This window comes from Pelodiscus sinensis, chromosome 3 (genome assembly GCF_049634645.1).
Source record: "Pelodiscus sinensis isolate JC-2024 chromosome 3, ASM4963464v1, whole genome shotgun sequence".
NCBI lineage: Eukaryota > Metazoa > Chordata > Testudines > Trionychidae > Pelodiscus > Pelodiscus sinensis.
This window is the reverse complement of record NC_134713.1, coordinates 176,037,266-176,065,224: the sequence shown is the minus strand read 5'-3', so window position 1 is coordinate 176,065,224 and position 27,959 is coordinate 176,037,266. Positions and strand designations below refer to the sequence as shown.

The following is a 27,959-nucleotide window of genomic DNA, read 5'->3' as shown; positions in this document are numbered from 1 at the left end:
TGGTGACCCAGGGCTACTTCAAAAATTTTTGCCCACCCTTTATGTAGATGGTATCATGAGCTTTCATGGGTGGAAGTGGGTTGTGCCCACAAAAGCTCATGATACCATCTACATCAGGCATGTGAAACAGGCTTCATGAGGCCCAATCGAAATGTTTTGTGGCCTGCCACAACATTTTATAAAAGAATAAAGTGCGGCCCACTGGCCACTCGGAGCACGTAGCTGAGTGCTGATCTCGGCTGGCTGGGCTGCTCTGCATAGGCATCAAGTGCCTGCTCACAGCTGGCTGCTGTGCTCATGCCTCCCCAGTGCCTGAGGAAGAAATGTGTGGCAGCAGCAACACTGTCTCTGGGATCCAGGCATTAGGTATGGGGGGGAGGGGCTGGGAGTGCCTGAGTCTGGGGGAGGGAGGAGGCATTGGGTTAGAGGAGGGTTCTCTGGGGGAACAGAGGGGAATTGGGTTAGAATGGGGATATGGGAGTGCTTGGCTCTGGGGCAGTGGAGGGGGATATTTTGTTAATGTTTTGGTTTTTATTTATTTATTTCCAAATTAAATCACAAAACATATATTACTTTTATATCAAATATACATCAATTTTTTGCAATTGTACGAATAATGATCTGTTTATGCAAAATCTCAAACTTACAAAGTATCTGACATTTTCACAGAACCCTGTTCTATTTGATTGACCATGGTTTATACATGTTTTTATTTCAACAAAACAAGTTATGTATCATATACAAAATTTAAAAGTACCTTAAATTTATATTTAAATTAAAAATTATGTTATGGGTAAATAACAATTTTATACATCAAATTATTGTATTATATTAAAACAAGACCTGAAAAATATTATAAAATATACCTAAAACATAATCTATAATAATAAATAATTACAACTTTCCAATGGAAGTACATTTTCTTTGGTGTCCCTGAAAGCTGTCAGTTTTCATTTGTGGCCCTCAGTGGGCTTCAAGTTTGACATGCCTGATCTATATGTTTATTAGTCTTTAAAATGTAACCAGATTATTATGTTTAAGTTTTTCCTTTTGTTATAAAGTATCTTTTATTAAAAAAACTTAAGTAACCCCAATGCACCCATCTCTCCCCCCAGAGCCAGCCCCTCCAGTGCCCCCCATCCCAATGCACTCACACCTCCCACAGAGCCAGCCCCCCATCCCAATGCACTCATACCTCCCATAGAGCCAGCCCCCCCCCCCAGTGCCCCATCCCAAAGCACTCACCCCTCCCCGAGCCAGACCCCCCCCAGAACTCCCATCCAAATGCACTCACCCCTCCCCTGAACGAGCCCTCCTCCCCCAGCACCGGGAGCACCCTCCATCAAATCCTTCCCCCTCCCCCCAGAGCCAGGCACAGGAGGAACAGAACAGCCGGGTAAGGGATTCTAACCTTTAAAGTGGCCGCTGCTGCCACCTGGCCCTGATGCCTCAGTTCGCAACGTGTAGAGAGCCAGGAGCACTTAGCCAACTCCCAGTCTCTGTTCAAAAGCATCATGTGGGCCAGAGCAGCATGTGCTTCGCTCCCAGCCCAGCCCGGTGCCCCCCTGGTGTGGCGCCCAGGGGCATATGCACCTCCTGCTCCCCCTTTGCTATGCCTCTGCTCTCGAGTTCATCGGGGCAAGACTGGACTCCAGGGCTGCTGCTGCGTACCTACCCCTCACCAGGTCCCAGATTATTCAAGACCTAGGAAATATACTACTCGCTGCCCCCAGAACGTCCATACTTACATGCCTGAAGCTCCTGGGGCACATAGTGGCCACCATGTACATCGTTCCCCATGCACGACTCCACTTAAGGTGCCTTCAGCATTGGATACTCACAATTTACAAGACAGGCATCTACAGTACTCGCAAGCTTGTGGTTGTCCCCAGGCACATGAGGGTTTCCCTTGTATGGTGCCTCGATCCAAACAATACATTGGTGGGCGTCTCCTTTCATGCTCAGAGACCATCGGTCCAGATCACTACAGATGCATCCCTGGTCGGCTGGGGAGCACATGTGCGGCATCTCCAAGTCCAGGGACTATGGTCACATCACGAGTCTCTCCTCCATATAAACTTTTTGGAGTTGTGGGCAGTGTTCTACACCTGCAAACATTTCCTGCATGGGATTCACGGAGCCATGGTGCAAATTCTTACCAACAATATCTGCACAGTCTACTATATCAACCAGCATGGGGGTGCCCGATCCCTCTGTGCGGAGTCCATTCGCCTTTGGAATTGGGCTATCCGCCACAGAATTACACTCACAGCGGCATACCTCCCAGGCAAGAGCAACACCATCACCGATGCTCTGAGCAGGGCCTTTCACTTACAACACGAATGGGAACTGCTCGACGAAGTGGCCTGCTGCCTTTTCGAGACTTGGGGCTACCCCACCGTGGACCTTTTTGCTGCTCGATGCAACAAGAAGTGCCATCTCTACTGCTCGAGAGCAGGCATACGGAGCGCTTCTCAAGGAGATGCCTTCCTTATCAATTGGGGAACTCACCACCTCTTGTACGCCTTCCCCCCGATCCCACTTATACCACGGGTGCTAAAGAAGATAGCCATGGATGGAGAGACGGTGATAATGGTAGCACCCTTTTGGCTCTGTCAGATGTGGTTGACCCAACTAATGCGGCTCTCCGCATCCCAACCACAACAACTACCACAGTCATGCAACTTACTCTCACAACAACACGGCATGTTCCTTCATCTGCACATCTATCAATTGCATCTGATGGCTTGGCTCCTAATTGGCTCCAAGGCCCGGAGTTAACATGCTCTCAGGCAGTCAAGGACGTCCTACACAGTAGGCGTCAAACCACGCAGAAGTCCTACCTGTATAAACGGCATCGCTTCCAGGCCTGGTGTGAGACAAAGAATACTGATCCTCTCTCTGTGCCCATCCAACACATTCTGATTACATTCTTCACCTAAAATCGCAAAACCTAGCAAAGTCTTCGCGTAAGGTCCACTTAGCAGCAATTTCTGCCTTCCGTCCCCCAATCGACGGCACCTCAGTCTTAGTGCATCCACTCACCATGAGGTTTTTGAAAGGCAATGCAAACCTCTATCCTCCACATAAACCGCTTCTGGAACCTTGGGATCTAGGCCTAGTCCTGGATACCCTCACTTGTCCACCGTTTGAGCCACTAGCGACTTGCGATCTATGGACTCTCACCATGAAAGTTATATTTCTGCTTGCCATCACATTTGCCCGTCATGTGAGCGAGTTGGCAGTGCTTTCTGCTGATCCTCCCTACACGTTGTTTACTGAACGGGGAGTGACGCTCCAGTCACCCAACATTCCTACTGAAGGTTAATTCATTGTTTCACATCAACGAACCCATTACTCTACCCGCCTTCTACCCGAAGCCGCACTCCACCGCAGAGGACGTGCGTCTACATAGCCTGGACATCAGGAGAGTGCTTGCCTTTTACCTAGACAGGACATGCCCTTTTCGAAAATCACAGGGCCTCTTGCTGTGAGTGATGGACCACTCCAAAGGCCAGCAACTGTCTTCACAGCATATCTCGTCTCACATCGTAGCCTGCATCACTCGCTATTACTCTCTACGTAACAAATCCTTGCCTTGCAAACCAAAGGCACATACGGCCAGAAGCATGGCTACCTCTACAGCTTTTCTCAAAGATGTACCTCTGCTCAACATATGCCGTGCCGCCAGCTGGTCTTCCACATTGACCTTCGCTAGGCATTATGCCCTTGATCACATTCTAGCTACAGATGTGGCAGTAGCTCATGCAGTGCTCTCCTCGGTGCAGAGGCGATAATGCCAAAGCACAATATAAACACTGGGCTACTGCTTCATACTCACCTTCAGTGGAGCACAGGGACACTACTCGAAGAAGAAGAAAGAGTTACTCACCTGTGCAGTAACGTCTGTTCTTCGAGATGTATGTCCCCGTGGGTGCTCCACGACCCACCCTCCTCCCTGCTTCGGAACGACTGTCCTTCTATCTTTCAGATGTTTTGGTTAGGAGGAACTGGCGGGACAGTCCGCGTGACGCAGAAAAGGCGCAAACAGTGCGAGATGGCTTCTGAGCATGTGCGGTCCACCAGAGCTACTGCTAGTGAAAACTCCCTGGACTGTGGCACTGGAGCGAGCCCGACACCTTCAGTGGAGCATCCACAGGGACACACATCTCGAAGAACAGACATTACTGCACAGGTAACTTCTACATGCGTGACCTCTCTGATTAAATATTGATGCTTAAGCATAGCTACCTGTGTGAATTATTCCTGCCATTCAAGGAAAAAAAATGTGTGAAGGGCTGTGCATCGAACTGATTTTAGGCAGAATACAATGCACAATTATGCTATCTTTACTGCAATTGTGAGTCTATTTTGCAGGAGGTTGCACCATGTCCCTCCTTTAACTAGAAAGTACTGCATAATTACTAGTTGGGTGCTTTTATAGGAGCGCAGCAGTCTTTATGCTTTTGGTAACAGCTATTTATATATACTATGAATCTGTACTGTTCTTTCAAACATGTTGGTGTGCTGTCCACTCAGGAAAAGTAGTCTGTCTTTAAAACATTAAAACATAAGGTACTGTATTCCCTTGGTTTTTGCCTCAATGTTGTAATCAGGAAACTGAACTAGACATTTAACTATCCATTTGTATGTGCAGCTACAGTAATTTCACTTGCTAATATGAGCACACCATTACATACAGTTTTGTTCATGCAAGTGGGTTTCAACCCACTGCAAATGTGGTAATTACATAATGAAGAATAAAGAAATTCAAAACAAAGAAAAATTACAAGTAAATGGCATGCAATTAAACCATGTATCTGCCTCATAAACAATAATAAAATATATACATTTATTGTTAAAGATACAACTAATAATTAAAACTTTTTATGAAAGAACAAAACAAATAACTAGCACATAAATCAAAGAAAAATGTTTGTAATGTCAATCCATTATACAGAATTACAACATCTGGAATAATTCATCCGCTTTTCCCACTTTGTTGTAGAATAAGGAAACTATAATGAAGCCTTGATGTTCTTTTAATTAGCACTGGATCATATTTGTCAAGGTCTTGGAACCACAGATATGTACTCTCAAATTATGACAGTACATGGAATTGTTTCCAGACTAGAGATGTGACCGGGTTACTGTTTAACCGATTAACTAATTAAATGGGATTTTACATTACTATTCCAGACATCATCAAAAGGAAGCTTAGTCAAAAAGAGATTTGTAGGAAATTCTAGTGACTGATAACTTAATTTTAAAAGTCCTTCAAAATATTATTCTTGTCAATCCAAAATTCACTAAATTTAATTATATCATAGACACCATCACCATGTGCTATGCATATGAAATAACCTGCAGATGCATCCCTTTCTATTATAAGAACACAACTTGAGTGCCGCTTTCATATATCTTCTTGTAATACTTTGCATGTATAGAGCACCTTTTTCTAAGATTTTGTCCACAACTGCTTAAGTGTTGCAACAATCATGTGAGAGAGGTAAGAATTAGTTCCTCATTTTACAGGTGGAGAAACTGGGGCACAAAGGAGTTAAATACGTGACAAACAGCAGTTCCAATGCTACAAACTATTTTCAACCGGACTCAGAGGGGCAGAGTTTCAGATGGCATGATTTATCAGTTTCATTGACTTCAGTTCAGTGCTTAATTTGTAATGAAAGAGCTCAAGCAATTTTTTTTTCCATTCGTAACTGATGCAGCAAGCCTAGAGGTGCCGGGTTAAGTCCTGGCACAAATTAAGCACTACTTCAATTAAACTATTTACTTCAATGGCACAATGATAATTTCAACCATCTGAGAATCTGCCTCAGAGGATTATGATCTAACTTATTTTAAGTTTTCTTCATGAGTCTTCACAGACATGTGTGTCAAAAAGGGCACAATGCATTATAAATGTTCAAATAGCACCAAGGTATCATCAGCAGATGGTGACTGCTAATGTGTGAATGTGTTTCTAGTAATTACAGAATGCAATGAAGGGGGGTTGTACCATGTAATCAAAAAAGGCAGTTGCCTACAGCACAAAGGTATTAGGGACAACAAAACATGCAGTACTTGTTTATTGTGAGAGTGACAATGAGGTGTTCATTTGCCAGTTTAAAGCATCCGGAGCCTGCAATTATAACCAATGCTCGTATGTAAAATGGAGTTAAAAATAGTTGTATAGCTATCTTACTTTCCACATCATCCTCCCAAGACATTGCAAAGTGCAATAAATAAATTGTTGCAGAGGTCAGACTGCAGGTCACCGTGAGTCTAACATTCTCCTATCACCCTGAGGATAACGGATGCATTTACATTTTATCATTTGGGATTATGTGTGGGGTTTTAGAGAGTATTAATGGAAAAAAAGATTAAGGATTTTTCAAAGACTATTAAAAGGTGTTAACTTCCTCCTAGAACTTCTTCTATTATACTGATATCATGTGTGTGTCAAATATAGAAAGCATTTGATTAAAAATAAATTCCAGCCACATTAAGGCTTTGGCTTATGATAATTCTGTTTTTGGTTTTGGTATTTTTTTTAACTATTTCCTGGTATGCAACAGACCAGCAGTTAAATATTTAAATTATTTGACATGTAAGTTAAGGCTGCTATTATGCAACTTGTACTTTTGATAAATATCCTGATACTTGTGCATTTTAAGCAAAATGCTCTTTACAAATTAACAGTGTTATTTACATTATCTATATCAGAGGTGGGCAAAATCAGGCCTGGGGCCCAGATCTGGCCCATCAAGCATTTCTCTCCAGCCTGCCCAGCTGATTGGCTGAGTGTGGATATTTACAGCCAGCTGCAGTGTTCAGCTGCCATCCTGCAGCTGAGCTACTCCCAGGATTTTCCTGTTAGCTGTGCAGAGTAGAAGAATGGGGAGTGCTGAAGGCAGGGTGTTCCTCTGCCCATGTAACCCATCTCTGCAGAGAGCGGTCAGGGAGAAGGAGACTCACAGTGGAGTTACTTCAGTCTGAAGCATGGATGAGGAGTGCAGAGCAGGGGAAGGGAGACAACAAAGCAGGACAGATTTTCCTTAAAGAATCAGGGCATGGCTTCTCTCAGACACTTACCCAGCAGCAGCCAGCGCGCACACACTCTGTATCACTGTCATACTTCCCCAGTCTGTGCCACACTTTCACTATTGCATACACACTGCCACCATAGGCATTGGGTGAAAGCCCAGCTGGGGAGGGCAAGACCCAGCTCTGGCCCTTCCACTCGAGGCCCCACCCCTGCAGCCAAGCCCTATGTCCCAGCCAAATCTTGGCTGGCCATGTGGAGAGCTAGGGCTATGATGATGCCCCTGGCCAGCCTTCCCCAGTGGCAGGAGAAAGCGGCGCTGCCCCACCGTGTCCTCAGCCCCTGCCAGCCTGCTGAGCTGGACTGCCATGCTGCGGTTCCAGCCTTCCCCAGCAGCAGCTCCAGCATTAGGCAGTTGGTCTTGTGGGCAGTTTTGGGAAGGCTGTGCCTTCCCTTGCCAACACACAATCTGTGACACAAAGTCCGTCTCTCTCTCTCTCACACAATTTCTCTCTCTAGCTCTCAGCCTCACCACTTCTGCCCATGGCCCCATCCCTTCCAGGGGGCTGCAGCTACCCCACAACCATGTACTGAAATTTGTGAAGTGGCTCCCCTGTAAAAATGATTTCCTAAGCCAGTCTAAATCATATGTAGATCAAGATCTCTTGAAAGAAGATGGATGTGTTAGAACTTGCTGCCGCTCTTCAAATGGGAGACTGCAGGTGGCATATAACTTAGGAGCATATCGAAATGATCTTCCCTGGATTTACAACTGATCCACCAGCGTGTTCGATTTTTGGCAGCTTTCTTGGTATGGGCCTATTATTAGAATAGAAGGCCAACCAATTCCAAAGTATATTTACCAAGAAATGCGGCTGCGTGGGCATCAAAGCTTCTGAGGCAGGCTGAGGCTACCATTAATAGGCAAACCCAGTAGCCACCCAGCACATCCTAGCCAGAGATGATTCTGGGTAAGGATCTGCAAGGATGCCATATGCCTCTGGGATTTGCTGCGATGGTGACAGCGTATTGTGGTGGTGGGTGTAAAATGTGTTTGCAGCCGCCTGGAATGCGGGCCCAACCTAGCTCCCGTTCCCACCCCAGGCAGCTGCGCGCGGCTGTGAAATACAGGGGCCACTGGAAGCGCGGTAGGCTGCACGTGGCTACAGGGTGCAGCTCTGCGCAAGCCAGCCCCGCTCCCAGGGCTCCGCGCGCGAGCCCGCCAGGCACCAGCCGCTTTGCTCCCAGCCTGCTTCGCGCGGCTGTGCTCCCAAGGCCCTTTGCCCCGCCCCCTCCGCGGTCACGTGCCGCGTTGAGTTGCGTTCGCTGCGCACGCGCCGCGCTTTTCCACCCGGCCTCCGCGGCGGTCCGCGGAGCAGTTCCCCGGGGGGCGCGGCTCGCCGGTGCCTGTTGCTCGGCAACGCCTGGGCGCCGCTCGGGCAGCACGTCCTGCCCGCAGCCTCCGTCTCGGCTCCGCTGAAAGCCGGTGTGGGGGGGGCCAGCCCGGGCAGGGGTGAGGTGCCCCTGCCTCAGTTTCCCTGTGTCCGCAGCCAAAGGTAGGGCGGGGAGAGCGCGGCGCGCGGCCGGGTTTCAGGGCGACAGTCGCGGGCTGAGCAGAGCGAGGCGGGCTGCGGAAAAGCGGTTTGTGGCCTGTCGCCAGGCGCCCTGCTCCTGTCGCCGGGGCCTCCGGGAGCCGCTTGTGAGCTGCTCGACTCGCGGGTGGTGCCTCTGTGTCACCGACGAGCGCTGCAGGCAGGCAGCGGGGGTGCCGGTGTAACCGTCCCACCCTGCGTCCGGGCGGACAGACACTGCAGCGGTGGGGGCCGTAGCAGGACTTGCGGACGGATACGGAGGCAGCAGTGAGAGCCGGTTCGTGCAGGGAGTCAGCTTTTAAACCGGCTCCTTCTGGGTGCGGAGCCGCCTCCTATTCTCCCTCGCTGCAGGGGAGGCGGGCGGGAATTTAAAAGCCAGCTCCCTGCAAGCACCTGCTCCCACTCTCCCCTGGTGTGTAAACGTGAAACCATTGAAAAATTCAGCAGTCACAGGTTTACAAAAATTATCCAAGTTGCATCTGACAAAGAGGGTCTTTGCCCACGAAAGCTAATGCTCCAACACTTCAGTGCCACAGGACTCTTTGCCGCTTTTGCAGATTCAGACTAACACGGCTACCCCTCTGATACTGTCCAAATTATTGTACTTTAACGTTACTAGTCACATTAAAGACACTACAGCCCATGGTCTCCTCTTCTTAACATAATAGGAATGATGATAATGTAGAAACCCATGTAAGGGCACCCTTGGGGTTGAAAGATAAAGATGAGCCATGCCAAAAGTAATGTTTGTCACACATGGTAAACAGTTGCAAAGTCACACTGTGTAAAATTGGAATGGATGATTAATCCTCATCTTTTGACCAGTGCAACTAGTGCAGTTTCTATCCTAAATTCAGGCATGAAACTCTAGTGCCAGGAGTAAAGGAAATCACATAATATATGTGTTATTGGTTTTCAATTGACATCAAGATTTTTTTCAGTAGGAAAAAACATTCTGCCAGACAGATTAAAATTTTTGTTGCTTTAGGATTTGCTGTGGATTTTATCTTCAGTCTATATAAATGGCGTTTTTCAAATTTCAGAAAATGTATAATTTTCTTGAAGTGTGATTGAATGATAATGGATTAAATTCAGCATGACGTATAAGGCAGGTTTTATGAATTGACAAAAAGCATGTGCATCTTTAAGTGTGATTGAGATTGCACTTTCATGTCCGCTACTATTGTTATAAGATTCTGACTTGTCTTCCCTTCCTCCCTGAATATTACTGGATTTTTTTAAGCATGAACTGTTAAAACAGCAAAATGTCAACCTTACAAAGGCAAGGGATTGTTTATTTTTTTAAAAAATATGCATTTGTGGTTTTTATTACAAAGATATCACATTAGTATATTACGTGTACAGTATATGACATTCCAATATACTGTAGGATATGGTCCCAATCTCTGCAATTCGTTATGTAGATTTAGCAATTTATAGGATTAAATTTACACCTCAAATTCTGAAGTACTTTGTTTTTACTTAGTCTTTATGTGTGCAAAACTCCCATTGAAGCCAATGTGAATTTGAGTTCACAAACTGAATCGTAAGTTCCACTGTGTCTGTCCTTTCTTATGTTTTGAGGTGCCTCAAATGAGAGTATTCCATCCCAGAAAAACGTATGGTCTTCAAGTGATAGGAAAGAAGTGAGGACAGAGACAGCAGGACTATGTGTTTCTTCAGTGGCCATCTACATCCTGATGGTTCCAGTTCTTTTTTTAAAATTTATCATTTTCATTGGCAGGCTATCTTTTCTCCTATTGAGGTTTAGGGATCATGGGACAAGTGAGATTTTAGGATAGATGTGGGAAGGGAGGTGAACATGTTTAGAGACAACATATCAAGCATAAAAAGCTGTATGCAAGTTGCCACAGAAATGTCTGTGAGAAGAGACAAAAGAGACTGCTGTCTTTGAAGAGGGGGAAATAAGGAAATCTGGCTGGAGAAGCAGATGGAAGTGTTTTTTATACATGCAAAGCAGGACTCAAGCTGATAAAATTTGTTTCAGTATGTTCTAGGATTAAACTGCACTATGCAAACCTACTTTGCACCAGTGTTTGCACCAGCATAACTATGTCGTTATAGTATCACTGGTGTGAATGCCCTTATTTTCAGGCAGATTCGGAGAGACCCAAGAGATTGCAGTAATTGATTTGGGAAACTAGTGAGTGAGTGCTTTCCAAGCTGTGATCGCATAGCACACGTGACTATTTGAAGTGTGTAAGAAGAAACTGGACACTTTTAAAAATGAAAGAAAATAAAGTAGTTGCAAAATATATTTATTCTTTTATTTTTTCAAGAAAATGCTTTTTAAAATTTGTTATTTTAAGTTTATTATGGAAAATACTTCTGAAGTTGAAAGATACTGTTTTTCATTGTATTCTTTCTATTCACAGTGGAAAAAATGATCCAAAGGATGATGCTGAAATTGGAAAATCTAGTCCAGTTATATTGTGCTTGCAGACAGCTGCATAGTCTTTCTTATAGGAAAATTCACAGAACGCAGTGGAAGCCTGTGCAATTATCCACATACCCCAAGCGGCCAGTTCAGTTGCACCCACCGCTCTGGCAGACAGACACGTTCATCAGTGTTGCACTCTCACAATATAGGCTTTTATCTACAAAGGAGGTAATGAACAGGTTCCAACAACTACTTTATCCCAGTCTGAAAGTACAAAATGAAAACAAATATATATTTTGGGATATTTTTATTATATACATTGAAATTCCACTTGTGGTGAATTTATTGTGTCTAAGATTGTTACTCCTCAGTGCATGCCTAACCAGCAGAAAGGACCAAACAGGTCAGGAACTTTGGGGCCAGGCTGACAGCTTCTGAGTCCAATTCAAAAGACCTGATAGTCTCATTGTTAAGATATTTCACCTGCTGGCTATAAGAGCTGGAAGGGCAAAAGTTGAATCCAGACTCTGTTTGCCTTGGAGTAAGGACTTCAGACTTTGGGTCCTACATTCCAGGAGAGTGCCCTAACCACCAGGCTATTGGATCTTCTGGGATGCGGCTTTTTCAATCTCTCCTGTTGAAGCTATTTTATTTTGTCTAAATAAAAACAGCATTAGTTGGATCAGGAAGTTGAACCTGATGCTAGCTGAGTGTCCTACTCACTCAGCAGTAGAGTCAGCCTCTTTTTTCTGATTCAAAGAATAATCAATAGGAAGTGGAACACATCCAGCAGAAGCGATTAACCGCACACGGCCATTTGGATTTAGCCATTTCACTAGTTTTAGGTGGCTCCCTGCTTAGTTTGCTAACTTGAAAATCCCACTGGTAGGCACTCAGCTTTCCCCTACAATGCACAAGGAACTTGGGAGTCCAACATGTGGTTCTGAATTCCAGGAGTGGCAGGGTATCTATAAAGTAGGCTGAATCTTGCAATGCCAAAGTGACTTAGATGCTTTTGGAAGTATTATCTGAAATCTCATTAATACAATTTGTCATATTTCAGAGCAGTTGAACTTGAATTCTGAACCTGTTTACACACTCACTCTATCTGAAAACCCAGCTTGTCACAGTACTTCACATACTACTTATTTGCCCTTTGAGGGTACATCTACACAGCAGCATTATTTGGAAATAAATGATCCCAGTCTGAAAGTACAAAATGGAAAATATATATATATTGGGATATTTTTATTATATACATTGAAATTCCACTTGTGGTGAATTTATTGTCTAAGATTGTTACTCCCACTGTATAGAGAATTTACTTTAGATATACAAGACATATTAATGTAGATGTATTGTGGCTCCCTCCAAACATTCATTTGAAGTATTTTAAATCCAAATGTTACAGCACCAAGAATCTGAAAGGAAAACTGACTATGAAAATAATTTTAATTGTTCAAACTGAAAGATGCAAAAACCAGTAAAAATACCACTGTGATTTTTAAATATTCATTCTTTTAATAGTTCTTTCAGTAATTTGTAATGAAAATAAATTGCCTACAATTTACATTTTTTGTTTTCAGTGGACTGTTAAATATTGTTTATTTGTCCTTAATTTATGACACCTATGTCTCCTAATGCACAGCCTTACTCCTTTTTAGGAGAAAAGAGTAGGAAAACAGAAATTACCACAAATTAAACCTAAAATAGAAAGGCAGGAGGTAGAGCTACAGAAGAGGATGACAGTTGAAGACCTTGCAAGAGCTATGGATAAAGACATAGGTGAGCCAACTTATTCTTTTGAAAGAAGTTCCAGTAGTGTTATATGTAAGACAGTAATGGCGTTTTAAAGAATGCTTTAGGATATGTCATTCTGGAATTAGCTTTATTATAATTGACTGTTACCTTTTCTCATCAGGATCACAATAAATCCCGTTCATTGCCAGACAAACTTTTAATCAGAGTTTGAACAAAATGGAAAGAAAATATTAATAACCATATAACACTGGTTATAATGATGGTGTTCCATCATTTTTATATAAGAAATATTTTTGCCTTTTTTGGAGGTTAACTTTTGTTTGTATGCAAATCTCTGGCCAATATTTTCTGTTTTCAATTCCTCCAACCCCCTTTGTTCTTCACTTTTCTAGCCAGCCTGTAAAGAACTGGAATATCACCATCTTTCTGTAAGGAAATGTATCACAATTACCTAATATGTAAATGAAATTGACTAGAATTATGCAGCTTCACTAATAATGTGTGCTTTAGTGAAGAAGAGCAGCACCTCTCTAAGGCTACATCTTTAGCACAGGTTTCCATCAGATATCAGTAAGAAAAGCCTTGCTGTGCTGAGAATCCCAAGTTGAAAACTGATGGTAAAAGCCCGAATAAATAATGGTGATGTTGCCATATTAGTGCATATTTTGAGCAGCATATTTAATACTTGACTTTCCATAGCAAACAAGCTATTATAATTCCACTCTTTTAAAATATTTGTCGGCTAGAACCACGTGGACTTGTCTGCATTAGAAATTAGCCTCAATTTTAACCGCTGCTGTAGTTGTACTAGTGCAAAACCCAAATGTAGGCAACAAAAGCTGGGATTTATGACAGTAGAGCTTGCATCTGTTTGAAAAAGAATAATCTCCATCCATGCAAATTGCAACTTCCCTTATCTACATTAAATGTTTGCTGTGGTGCAGGTGCAGTGATAGCTGAAATTGGGTTATTTCCCAGTGCCGACAAAGTTTTAATATCAAATAATAAAGCTTCAGGGCATAGTGCTACTTACAACAAATTTGCCTGAAATAAATTGTTTACCAGAATCATACTATTTTTCAGCTTTTTATACCTAATTCTGTACTAATGTAAGTGTCCATCTTAACTCCCTTTCTCAGCATTGTGCTGAGGATAAAGAAAATCTACCATGTTTCTTTGTGTATTTCTAAGATGTCTGCTGACTCGTTGAGTTTTCCGATAGTGCTTGTTAGTAACATCTTATTGTTGCAGTGTTTCCTGCATTTCTTATATCACCAAAAAGGGATGGGGGAGGGGGGATGAACAAATTTGCCTGAGGTTTTGTCATTCTCTGTGGCACTTCTCTGCTATTTGATTCGGTTAAGTTGAGTTTCTTTGATCTGAGGAAAGTTTTAACTGAAATAAATGTCCAACTGTTTTATTTACTTAAGAAAATGTCTTCCATATAATAGGAGAAAGTTTCCTCTTACTGGTTGGTGCTCTTAGCACACTCAGTATGAATTTTAATGGGATTGGATGGGAAAGTGGAGGAGGTAAGTCTATAAAATAAACCCGTTTGCTCACATTCTCAGAAACCTGGGGAAGACCTTTGTTGTGCATGTGCTACACAGTAAAATTTGGTTGTTAACTTTAGTCAGTTCCTATTTGTAATTGTATGCCCCCACTTCACATAGTTGCTGCTATAGAACTAAATTGGAAAGTGATGTAGGGAAAGTGTTTTCAGCAATTGCTAATAGAGTTTAACACTTAGAAATAAGAGGAACTAGCACCATGTTACCAGCCAATTCTCATGGACCACCAGTTATCTGAATTTTGCATCATCAGATGTACTTAAAACTTCAGTTTTACTACTGGTTGCTTGAATGTTATGCATATTAATAAAATAATTAAACCATTTAATTAAATGGTCCTGTTTCAGAACAGATTATTGAAGATGATTTGTCCAAGTAAGTATTCAATATTATAGGAATGTTTTATATTAATCTGGGACAAGTACAAATACTTTCAAGAAGGAGTATTTTCAGAAGATCTACATTAACTATTGTGAGTACGGAGGGAAAACTACTTGTCCTTCACTGCGCTGCATTTCCTTGGATGAAGGCATATACTGTATTAACAGTTCCGTCTGTCCAAGTTGTTAAATGTTTTTTCTATTTCTTTAATCAGATCATGTATATGAAGCCCTACTACTCATAGGTATTGACATAGACTCACTAGAACAAGATTCAGTTTTGGAAGAAGTCTGGATCAAGGAAGTTATTAAGAAATCAGGGATGAAGTACAAATGGGCAAAATTAAAACAAGAAAAAGTAAGAGAAAATAAAGATGCTGTGAGAAGGTAAAATTATGATTCTTTTCGTTGTTTCCTATTACTATTAAAATAGCACATTTAGGCTACACAGCTGATAAAATTTGAAAGATAAGTGTTAACTTTCTGTTTGTTTCCTTTTCCCATGTAATTGCTATTTCAGTGTTAAGACTTTCTGTCTGTCTGATTTTTGTGAAACTATGTAAAAAGATTGTTTCTTGCTTCATTTAATGTGAATTGTCTAGGGTTTTTTTTTTTTTTTGGTGATGCATGGGGAAGTACTTGACTGTTCTATTGAACACAGAGCTATTATGGATTCTACTTATGCATAGAAATCATTATTATCCATAGACATTACACAGAGGCTACGTCTAGACTGGCATGATTTTCCAGAAATGTTTTTAACGGAAAAATTTTCCGTTAAAAGCATTTTCGGAAAAGAGCATCTAGATTGGCCACGGACGCTTTTCCGCAAAAAGTGCTTTTGCGGAAAAGCGTCCATGCCAATCTAGACACGCTTTTCCACAAAAAAGCCCCAATCGCCATTTTCACGGTCGGGGCTTTTTTTGCGGAAAACAAATCTCAAGCTGTCTACACTGGCCATTTTGCGCATAAGTTTTGTGCAAAAGGGACTTTTGCTCGAATGGAAGCAGCATAGTATTTCTGCAAAAAGCACTGATTTCTTACAGTAGGAAGTCAGTGCTTTTGCAGAAATTCAAGCGGCCAGTGTAAACAGCTGGCAAGTTTTTCCAGAAAAGCGGCTGATTTTCGGGAAAAACTGGCCAGTCTAGACACAGCCAGAGTGTTTGACATCTTCAAAATGATTTTTTTTTGCTATTGTAGGCCTCCTGCTGATCCAGCTTTATTAACCCCAAGGCCTCCTGTTGTTACTATATTGGGCCACGTCGATCATGGGAAAACAACTTTACTTGACAGGCTGCGAAAAACTCAAGTGGCAGCAATGGAAGCAGGAGGCATCACCCAGCATATTGGTGCCTTTCTTGGTATGATATAAATGTAACAATTTGTTGTACAGTGTATATAGTAGTCAGCAGGGGTTGACAAATTATGGAAAACCCTACTTGCCAGACAAAAAAGGGACTCGCCACCCTCCCCCACAAAAAGTGCTTTTTTAATGGCATAAATTCCTAATAAGAATAATAACAGTAATTACTAATAAGTTATTAATAAATATCACACAGGTGATTAAAAATATTTTATAAACCTCTACCTTTTCTCTCTGCTGCCATGTCTCCTCCCCTTGCTCCATCAGCTCCCCTGGTGCCTGCTGCCCCCCCAACCCTCACCCTCTGTTGTCCTGACTTCTGCCCTTCTTATTGCCCTCAGCCTTCCTGAGACCTGCCCCCCTCCGCTAGCCCTTCTCTCCACACTGTGCCCACTCCTCCAGTAGCCCCACTCTGATCGTGTGAGCTACCTCTCCTCATCCCCTCTCCTAAAACCTGCCTCTACACACCTGCCCTGCCTCTCTTCTCTGGTGCTGGTCCCTCCCTTGCAGGTGTCTGCCCTTCTGCTTCACCCCCAGAATCCCTTGGCACCTGCACCCTCCTGGTGCCTCCGCCTTCCCTCACTGCGCCTGTCCCCTTTGCTCTCTTTTTCCCTGATACCCATCCCCTCACCAACTTATGCCCCTGTTCCCCTCATGCCCCTGTGCCCTCACAGATGCCTTGCTCCATCCCCGCCTACCTCATGCCCACCCCTTCTTTCAAGCCTTCTCCCAGCACCTCCCCCTTCTCCTCTAGCCCCCCAGTACTCTTACCCTCTCCTCTCCCAGCCTCACCCTGTCCCCCCTCCCACTGACACCTCCCCTCCTGCCCTTTTCCTCATTGTCTGCACTTGGCTCCCTGGCATTTGTCTCTCCTGCACCCCTGTCCCTTGGTGCCTTCCCCTTTCTTCTTCTTCTTCTTCTCCTGACCTCCTCCCCTCACACAAGCCCCTTCCCCATATTTTTTTCCTCCCCTCCCCACGGCCCAGCCCAGCCCTTTCCCCTCCCCAGGGTCCAGCTCTAGGTTTTTTGCTGCCCCAAGCAAAACATTTTTTGCCCCATCCTCCCCCATTGTCTTTTACACATGTTTGCATTTTGCAATGGGGTTTTTTTTTGTTGTCTTTTTTTGTCCTGGCATTTTAGCCCTATACATAACAAATAGCATTTTCATTTTTTTTTTCATAAAGGCAAAGGCTCTTCAGTGAACTCCCCCTTTCACTCACTGCTGGGTCACAGCATCCTTTTCTCTGCCCTGTCCAGCCCCTCCCTATGGGCAAGCACCCTTCACTCCCGACCCACAGGGGGAGCAGGGTGCAGGGACAGCACAGAGCCAGAGGGCTGCAGGGAACAGTGGGGGAGTATGGGGGTGGCGCGGGGAACGGGAAGCACAGAGCCAGAGGGATGCAGGGATCGCGGGTAGCAGGGGGCAGTGGAGGCACGGGGAATGGAATGCAGGGAACGGGAGGGGCAGAGGGATCGGGGTCTAGGGGCAGTGCAGGGAATGAGCAGCACAGAGCTGGGGGGCAGGGATTGGGGGGGAGCAGGGTGTGGGGTGTAAGGGCAGCGCAGAGCCAAAGGGTCGCAGGGAAGGGGTTGAGCAGGGGGTCTGAGGTGCAGGGTCAGCGTGGGGAACAGGCGGCGTGGAGACAAAGGGGGGCTGGGGCTGTGGCAGGATTGGAGCCAGCGGGGCGCGCCCTGGCTGTGCCGCGTGCCGCAGCCAGCTCCCAGGGACACGCGGCCAGAGCCAAGCTGCCACGGCCCTTTAAAATCAGCAGGGCCAGGTCATGCCAGCATCCTGGCATCCCGCCCCGCCTCCTTGTGCTGGAGCTGCACGCAGGCAGCCCTGTGGAAAGAATTACCGCACTTCCCCCTTCCCAGCAGTGCTGTGCTCCTTCGGCTGGCCAACGGATCGGATGCGGTCATGCTGCCCATAGTGCGGGCTTCAGCCCGCCCGTCACAACGGCCCACTGCGCCTGTCCGACCCTGCACTTGCCAGCTGGAAAAATCTACTCGCCACAGGCGCGTGCATTTGTCGAGCCCTGGTAGTCAGCTTTGCTTACTGTTTACTTTAATAGAATATTATTATAGGTGTTTTGCTATACAGTGAATAAAAACAACATACTGCTTGGATAGAAATCAGAAGCATTATGCATACCGTTCGTAGTGTTTAGATTATACTATGTCTCGATCACTTGTGAACATTAAAGATCCCGTGGCACTTTTTGCAAGAGTAAAGATAAAATGTGGGTAATTCTAGTATGTCTATTGTAATTTCCCTGTAGTTACAATTGCATATGATGTTTGTTCTTCCTGTGCTGAAGAGCGTCTAGTGGGGAGCACGTTGGTTTTGGATTCAGCAGTCATTTGTTTTGTTAACATCTCTGCCGCTGACCTTGTTGTGGGCAAGTCATTTCATATTTGTGCTTCTGTTTTCCTGACTATAAAATGATGATACTTCCCTTCTTTATAAAAATCTTTAAAAACATACCACAAAGGTACTACATGTAGTTTTATGTGCCTATTTTAAAACTGTTGTATAATGTTGGTTTTAAAACTGATGACTTGTGCTTCATCTCAAAACTCTGCATTTGAGTGGTTGAGTGAGGTGATATATGTATTTTAGGATGTTTATGGTTAAAAGGCATTGACAGATTTTGAAAAGGGTCTGAGACAGTCAGGCAGTGAATTCCCTTCTGACAGGTCTCGAGTTCTCATTGCAGATCTGCTATAGACCCCATTGGAAGGCTCCAGTCTTTATAAATTAAACTCATCATTAACCTTTAACTACAGAGTTTGTCTCTGGGGCCCAGGTGTCAGCCCTGCTATACAAATACTATGAACTTAAACACAGAGACAATTTTAGCTTATTGCCTAAAAGGGCCACAGTACTCAATTGTGGGTAGTCAATGATTATGCTCTTTAGCACAGTTTTTTCACGTTTTTTATATCTGCTATGAAAGAAACATATTAATAAAATAATTAAACTATTTAATTAAATGGTCGTGTTTCAGAACAGATTATTGAAGATGATTGGTCCAAGTAAGTATGCAATATTATTGGAATGTTTTATATTAATTTGGGACAAGTACAAATACTTTCAAGATGGAGTGCACATTTTCATAGATGATATAAAAAAGGTTCATAGGGAAAAGCGTATTTAGTTCAAAGAAGACTGTGGGAAAGATCTTGCTTAGAAGTGTTTATTGTGTTTTTAAATTATGTTTTCACAGTAAATTTGCCTTCCGGGGAAAAGATAACTTTTCTTGATACTCCGGGACATGCTGCATTTTCAGCAATGAGGGCAAGGGGTACACACATCACTGATATTGTTATATTGGTTGTAGCTGCAGAAGATGGAGTAATGAAACAAACAATAGAATCCATTCAACATGCTAAAGATGCCAAAGGTACTGTATATTTGACCTTTTAACGCTTCATTTTAAAAAATTTGTTGCGTGTCAGTGCCAAGTACTATAAGCCAATATGCACTTTAATAACAATTCAAAGAACGAACACTGGTACAAAACAAATAAAAGGCTGTCCTGTCTCACAATACATAATCCTCGAACCAAGTCCAAGTCCATTCAGGTTGGGGATGCTTTTCTTCTTAAAGAATCCTATGGAATAACTGAGTCCCTTGAATATAATAAATATAAAATATATCGGATTATGATGCTAGAAGGGACTGTTATGATCATGTATAGCCCAGTATGTAGAACTTCCCAAAAATAATTTTATAGGCTGGGAAAAAAAGTTGTGGAAAAACATCTGATCTTGATTTTAAAATTTTCAGTGATGGAGCCACCACCACACCTCTGGTAAATTGTTCAGTGGTTGGTTATTCTTAAGTTCCAGCCATTGGATAGTGTTAAGCCTTTCTCTGCTAGACCTGAAGAGCCCATTATTGAATTACTTGTTCACCACCTAGAGTCTTACATACTGTAATCAAGTCACCCTTAACTTTCTCTTAAGCTAAATAGACTCAGAGAGCTTAAAATATCACCATAAGACATGTTTTGTAATCTTTTAATCATTCCTTTGGCTCTTCTCTGCACTCTCCAATTTATCAACGTACTTGAATTGTGGCACCAAAATTGGACACAATATTACAGCAGTTTACACCAGTGCCAAATACTGAGGTAAAATACCTTTTCTACTCATACTTGAGATTTTTCTTTTTATACAGCCCAGTATCATGTTAGTTTTCTTGACCACAGCATCTCACTGGGAGCTGTTGTTAAGGTGATTATCCACTGCTGCTTCTAAATCTGTTTCAAAGTCACTGCTTCCCAGAATAGAGTCCCCCATCCTGTAGCTCTTTTGTTCCTAGATGTACACATTTATATCTAACTGTGTTTAAAATGTGCCTCTGTAGTTTCAGGAATTTTTTTTAGTTGTCTGTTGTCTAAGTCTTTTTCCAAATCACTTTAATCTTCTCAGGGTCTTTAGTTTTCTCAGATAGAAATGACCTGGCTATCACTGGGATTTTTCAGTGTCTTCGGTATTTTTTTTTCTTGCTATTAATAGTCTGCTTGCTAAGGAGACTTTTTGATATATGCTGCTGGTTCTTTAGATGTTTTAGGATTTTCTTCTTGAACATCTTATAAAGTTTTAGTTCTTTGTCCTACAATCAAAAGAAAAGTGGATCTAAACAATGCTTTGAAAAGACATTTATCATCTTAGGACACTCAGCAGTCTGCTAGGCTGCAGTATTGTTAACTCATTTGCATCAAATTGACCAGGGCTTAAATTCCAGGTTTTTTCAGTGTGTATGTCATGCAGGAGTTGCAGAATCACTTTAAGGGAAAGAAGATAAGTTCTGGAGTAGCTTTGGCAAATGCACCTCCAAAAAACTGTTCTGGCTTTTGGTGAAATTGAGAGCAATATGGTGCACATAAAAGAGCAAAAGGTGCTTTTTTCCCCCACTCTACACTTGTTCTCAGTGTGTGGACCTCCAGATCCATAAAGGTATCGGTTATAATACATTTCCTTGACTGAGGCTGTGAGAAGGTTAGGTGGCAATCCATTTGAAACCCATTAATGCTGCATGTAACCTGACTCTGTAGATCACTACAGAGGCAGGCATGAAGACTTTCCTTTCCTGCTGCTTCTCCACCACTGGTTACAGCTCATCAGGTGTGAAAATTATTCCAGATTTCCAGTTCATATTCAAAAGGATATGTTCTAAAGCCATACTACCTTAATATAGATCTTAGGTAAAGTTGTGATACTGGAGTAAGAGATTTGTACTTATTTCGTTCTCAGTTCCTATCATCGTTGCCATAAACAAATGTGACAAACCTGAAGCTGATCCTGAAAGAGTGAAGAAAGAATTGCTGGCTTATGATGTGATTTGTGAAGAGTATGGGGGTGAAGTTCAGGCTGTGCATATGTCTGCCCTTAAGGTAAAGTTTTTTTAGATGAACGGTCGTGTTCAAGGAATTCTACCATATGAAATACAGACAGTGCTTTGATTTGGCATCTGGAAAATGAAAGTTTTTATTTGGAGCCTACTCCTAGAGCATGCTAAAGACTCAGAGGTCCCATTAGATTCAATTGGAACCAGGAGTTCTCGGTTTCATGCACATGAAGCCTTTTGTGAGCAAGAGATTAGCAGGAGAATTACAGACTTTCAAGTTCCCTCTGATTTTTGTGAGTGGGTATTCCAGACTACTAATTGTCATTTACTCATATTTGCAATTTGAGTAAAAGGCATCCAGAGGAATTACTTTTGAAGTTAGGCAGAAAGGAATAATTTTAAATCAAATCTAAACCTTCATAATGCAAATCTAGGCATGAGTCACTGTTGGCAGCAGAGAACAAGTCTCATAAATCTATTCTCTGTAGACTTACTTTTAGATAATTTCTGTAATCTGAAATCCTTGCTTTACCACTTTCACTTGATTTTTGTGGTGATCAAATTTATCTTGTTGAGAATTAAATCTGCAGTATTGTAAAGACTTCATTGCTGTATTTCTGAATTGATCCTATTCTCCCCCAATGAATTGCCAGCAAAAGCCATCATTTCTGAAACTATACTCTGTCATCCATAATGTGGGTACATAAAAATGGTTTCTTTGCTCATTTCTGTTTCAGCCTCATTTTTGTTTTTTCACTGATTTGTGGTTATTGATAATCTGTTCATGGCATGTCTATTCTTTCTCATCTTTAAAAGAAAATTGTATGTCTCTAGAACAATGAAGGGAGATGAGGAAGGACTGAGGTGAACAATTCCTACTGTCTCTAAACCATTGGTTTCAGAGAGGTAATGTAGTCGTGTTAGTCTATAACTGGAAAAACTTAAAACAACAAAACTTAAAAAACAATACTTCAGATGAAGTGGGTTGTGCCAACGAAAGCTCATGATACCATCTACATTTTTTGTTAATCTCTAAGGTGCTGCAAGACTATTTGTTGTTTTTAAAATTTTTCTAAACCATTAGTTGATTGGTTTTGCAGTTATTCAGGAGGTGGTCGGGATTTACTGCCGAGGTGTCCTCACAGGTCACTGGCTCCGTTGATGATGATGATAACCGAAAGGCTGCTTGTGTGTGTGCTCAGTGATGCAGACTGTGTCGACCTGTGCACTTAGTCTCCACAGCAAACCCCAAGAGAGCCCCCAAAGACCACAAACCAGATAAGGATCAAAGGTGCCAGGCCAGGTTTATTGTTAAGCGAAGTACAGTTGTCAGTAGACTCTACTGAACCACTACACTACTTAGATACCACCCTCACCCTGTACCTCGTGGTTTCATTAGATGATCTTTATCCATCATGCTGTCATTTTAGATGCTTTCCTGAACCTGGGTCTGTATCTGTGAGGAGTGGGTGCCAAGATCTTTTTTTATGAGCTAGTGGTATCATGTGCTTTCCACTTACGACCAGTACCAATTATTGTTCTGCAGTCGGTACCTAGCACCAATTACTATTTTGCACTCTCAGCCCTGTTCCTGCCAAGTTCTGTGAGCAGGGGCCGCCTTCTTGCTCACAGCTTAGCTTTGCTTTATGTTAGCCATGTTTTGTCCATTGTTAGCTAGGCCCCAGGCCTCAAACCAGGCCTGTGCTGTATGGGCTTACGTTTTAGATCTTCATCTTATTACAGCTTTCAGTAGCTCTCCTTTTTACCTGCTAACTCACTTGTCTGAACTTCATTTGGGAATTGCATTTCAAATATCATGTTTCATTTTTTTCCTGCCTGTATGAGCAGATTGCTGAAGCTCACTACTGCAGGGGTTCTCAAACTTTGTGATACTGCAACTCCCTAAAATGCTAAATGAATTAGTGTGACCCCACTCTCACTGCTCCACAAGTAAAGCTAATCATTTGATTGGGATTAGGATTGGACAAGAAATAAATTTGCCAAAAACCTAATCCAGTTGCGACCCCCCTCTTAAGTTGCTTGGGACCCCCCGGAGGGTTGGAACCCACAAGTTGAGAAACACTGCACTACTGGCATCACAGTACTAATTCATATCCCAGAGTGCTGCTAAATTTTGGTCAGGAACATAAAAAAGTCCTCTCCGTTGTACTGTTACTTGAGTCCTGACAAAGCAGTAGAGTTAATTGGAGCTCTAAGGAAGCAGGTGGGGAATGGGTGGTACAGAATCTCAGGTAGGAGAGAGTGGAGCAAAATTATCTGGCAATGGGGAAAAAGGGTGAATCGTAACTACCACACCAGGTTTCTTATACTACCCAATTTGCTCTTTGCCCCCGGGAAGGGGAAATATTTTTAAAAGAACAGTTTTACTAATATAAAGATTAAACTTGCTTCCTATTTCCAGCACTAGCCACGGATGCCAAGCAACTATCATTCATGATATGGGGGGGGGGGCGGGGGAAGAGGCCTTGCATGCCGCAGTGCTTTGCATTCAGGACTGCTAGCACTGCTGTGTTAGGCCATGGTCATATGTTACTTCAGCAACCCTCTGCATAGGTACAGAGACTTTGTTTATTGAATCACATTGTGGAATAGGGAATTATCGATCATGTGTAGTGGGACAGATACTGCTACTGAAAATTCACCTTCAGATCATATTGTAATTAGCTGCCTCTAATTCTTAACTGTTTTTCACTACAGGGTGAAAACCTGCTGGCTTTAGCAGAGGCAACTGTTGCTCTTGCAGAAGTGTTGGAGTTGAAGGCAGACTTCACAGGCCTAGTAGAGGGAACCGTAATAGAGTCGCGTACAGATAAAGGAAGAGGGTAGGCCAGCAAATCGTCTGTCTTCCAGCTTTCATTAATGTTTCTGTTATGTTTATTCTAGTTGCATTCGTTAAAGAATTGCTGTCCACATGGTTTCCAAAATTTAGGTTTTAACTGGGGAAAAAATTAGTAAAATACAAAACTTTAGTATTTATGAAACATACCATGAAAACTTCATTTTGAGAGTTTAACTATTACTCACCTGTGTCAAACAACAAAAATGATTACGGGTATGAAATGGCTGCCTATGAGGAGAGACTGGGACTTTTCAGCTTGGAAAAGAGGTGACTAAGGGACGATATAATAGAGATTTATTAAATCATGACTGGTGTAGAAAAAGTTAAATAAGAGTTATTTTCTCCTCATAACACAAGAACTAAGGCTCACCAAATGAAATCAATATGTAGCGGGTTTAAAACAAAAGTAATCTGTTAGTTAGAAGCTGAGAATGGGTGACGGGATGGATTGATTACTTAATGATTCATTCCCTCTGGGCACCTGGCATTGGCCACGGTTAGAAGGCAGGATAGTGGGCTAGATGGATGTTTGGTCTGACTCAGTATGGCTGTTCCTATGTTTGTAATCCAAACGTTGCCGTATTTATTGCCTTAATATGTGGGAACCAGAAAATGAACAGTTAGAAACTGACTGAGCTATTTTATTTTCCAGTGGAACAAAGTGTAGCATAAGCAGACAGCATAAATGGTAAAGCATAAGCAAAAGTTGCTTGTTTAAATAAAATATGAACACAAGTTTTTTTAAATTTCATTAATATTTGTGTGACTGTTTTTAACCTATGTGGTTTACTTATTATGAACATACGAATGGCCATACTGGGGCAGACCAAAGGTCCATCTTGCCCTGTATCCTGTCTTCCAACAATAGCCAATGCCAGAGGCCCCAGAGGGAGTGAGCAGAACAGGTAATCATCATGTGATCCCTCTCCTGAGTTACCCATTTTCAGCCTCTGACAAACAGAGACCAGATACACCACCCCACTCATCCTGGCTAATAGCCATTGATGGACCTAACCTCCATGAATTTAACCAGTTCTTTTTTGAACCCTGTTAAAGTCCTCGTCTTCACAGCATCCTCTGTCAGGGAGTACCACAGGTTGACTATGCGCTGCGTGTGAACCTGCTGCCTATTAATTTCATTTTGTGACTCCTAGTTCTTACGTTATGGGAACAAGTAAAAAACTTGTCCTTATTCACTTTCTCCATACTTGTCATGACTTTATAGACCTCTATCCTATCTCCCCTGAGTCTCCTCTTCTCTCAGTGGAAAACTCCCAGTCTTTTTAATCTCTCTTCATAAGGCACCTGTTCCAAACTCTAAGCATTTTGTTGCCTTTTTTCTGAATCTTTTCCAATGCCAATATATCTTTTTTTGAGATGAGGCAACTATATCTGTATGCAGTATTCGAGATGTGGGCATACCATGGATTTATATAGAGGTAATAAGATATTCACTGTCTTTTTCTCTATCCTTTTTTAATTATTCCTAACATTGTTTGCTTTTTTGATTGCTGCTGCCTTTTGCGTGGATATTTTCAGAGAACTATCCATAGTGACTCCAAGATCTCTCTCTTGAGTGCTTATAGCTAAATTAGTCCCCATTATTTTGTATGTATAGTTGGGATTATTTTTTCAATATGCATTACTTTGCATTTATCAACATTAAAATTAATTTGCCATTTTGTTGCCCAATCACCTAGTTTTGTGAGATACTTTTGAAGCTCTTCATAGTTTGTTATCTTAAGCAGTTTGTTTACCCCTTTCTCCAGATCATTTATAAAATAGAAACTTTTTATGAACAATTCACTAAATTGTTCTTTAAAATGGTGCTATTTAAAAGGGACCTCCAAAAGGAAATAATTTGATTTTAGTTTTGGGGGTTTTATAAACAATATATAAAGGAACACCTGAAAGATTTCTTTGTCACAAATTCTGCTTGGTGTTTATTACACTAGAAATACAAGCAGTGTATCTGGTACTTCCTGGATTTTCTGGAGGACTGTTGTCTCATATAGTTTGTGAATTTTCTAAGGCTATATCTAGACAGCAGGGCTATTTTGGGATACCAGAAGTTTCCTGAAATAGCAGTTTGACATCTTTAAACGCACCCATTATTTCAAAATATATCTCGAAATAACAAGCGTGCTGTTCCAGTGTCCCTGTAACCCTCGTTCTACAAGGTTTAAGGACTTGTCGGAATAGCGCTTTATTTCAAAATTTAATTTAATTTTGAAATAAGCTATTTTGAAATTACCTCAAGCTACACAATTTGTGTAGCACAAATTGCTTAGGTTATTTTAAGGTAAGGGTGTAGATGTACCCTAAGTGCCTAATTGAAGAGGAGGGGGTTGCTGATTTTTTAACATTTATACAGCTAAAGAAACTAAAAAGGATACTCCCATTTTTCCCCCTTTTCAAGACTCCTTTAAAACCTTCTTCAGCATGGTGGTGAAATAGAAATGCTCTGAGAGAATAGGAAATACTGTTCTATATTTGTTTATCTTTTCTTAAAGGCATGTAAACTGTAAATGTGATAGTAGTCTTAATCTTGTTTTTCTTCCTCTTTCTTCTCCTCTTAGTCCAGTAACCACGGCTGTAATCCAGAGAGGAACTCTGAGAAAAGGATGTATTCTGGTGGCAGGTAAAAGCTGGGCAAAAGTGCGCTTGATGTTTGATGAGAATGGCAAAACAGTGGATGAAGCTACTCCCAGTATGCCAGTAGAAATTGTGGGCTGGAAGGAAGTCCCTTCCGCAGGAGCTGAAATCCTTGAAGTAGAATCTGAGGTATAGCAAGAATAACTCAATGCATAGCTAACACGTGTATTGCAGAATGTAATGTAGATAGAATTAAGTGCAAAAATGGTAATATTTATTCAAAATGAGCCATAGTAACGAAGGCTTGAAGCCAAAACCTGCATAGTAAATGTGGCCTGGAATAGGTTTACCACAAAGGGATTGAAGAATTCACTGAAACATACGGTCCTTACTCCTTCCCCTCCTCTAGCGCATCCACATTGATCTACTCCACATTTAGCCGAAGAAAGCAACCTCTCAGTGGTATGAAAGTTAATCTGTGATCTCCTATTTCCCTTTGCTTCTGTTTGACTGTAGCCAGTAGCTGGGTGGTTTCTCTTTCAGTATTTCCTTGGCTGATTTCTTCCCTCATGCCTCTCAAAGGACTCAGAAGGTGTTAAAATTAAGACTCAAAATAAAACACAGAAATTGGTGTGAATAACTTGTTTTAACTTAAGCTCTGCTGAAGCTAATGCAGGTAGGTACCATTTATGTCATGAAAGGGATTGAGCAGTATCTTGTCTTAAAACTGCAGCTTCTCTAAAGCTTCCTGTGTTCTTCCCTAACCTTTTTTGTAAGACCAAATGTCATACCAGTATTCTCCTTGTGTCCCTGGAGTCCCTCAGATATACCTTTCCAGTGACTTTGCTATCAAATAATCTCCAAAGTCTACAATAGCCTCTTATGAGTTGAGCATTGTATGTTTCCTAAATCTATTTAGGATTCTCTTTGTTGCTTTGGATAAATGGTTCTGGTGTCAGTTTTTTGGTGCTATAGAGTGAGATGAAAGATACCTAGGAGCAAATTAATGCAGTTTATTCCACCATGCCCTTGTGT

The 27,959-nt window shown here is 42.2% G+C and overlaps 1 protein-coding gene across 4 annotated transcripts in view; it reads left to right on the top strand.

Moving 5' to 3' along the window:
• Positions 1-8,335: 8,335 nt before the first annotated feature.
• MTIF2 (mitochondrial translational initiation factor 2) overlaps positions 8,336-27,959 on the top strand; it is a 28,336-nt gene continuing 8,712 nt past the window's right edge. Inside the window, exons 1-10 of one of the 4 annotated variants that reach the window (XM_075925495.1) lie at positions 8,336-8,601; positions 10,222-10,377; positions 11,034-11,266; positions 12,703-12,823; positions 14,966-15,137; positions 15,951-16,111; positions 19,341-19,517; positions 21,376-21,515; positions 24,188-24,312; positions 26,909-27,113. In XM_075925495.1, the coding sequence (XP_075781610.1) occupies positions 10,338-10,377; positions 11,034-11,266; positions 12,703-12,823; positions 14,966-15,137; positions 15,951-16,111; positions 19,341-19,517; positions 21,376-21,515; positions 24,188-24,312; positions 26,909-27,113 (1,374 nt within the window). In that variant the 5' untranslated portion in view covers positions 8,336-8,601; positions 10,222-10,337. Of the gene's footprint in view, positions 8,602-10,159; positions 10,184-10,221; positions 10,378-11,033; positions 11,267-12,702; positions 12,824-14,965; positions 15,138-15,950; positions 16,112-19,340; positions 19,518-21,375; positions 21,516-24,187; positions 24,313-26,908; positions 27,114-27,959 lie in introns of those variants that run through there. The other 3 variants (XM_075925496.1, XM_075925497.1, XM_075925498.1) reach the window with 3 other exon arrangements.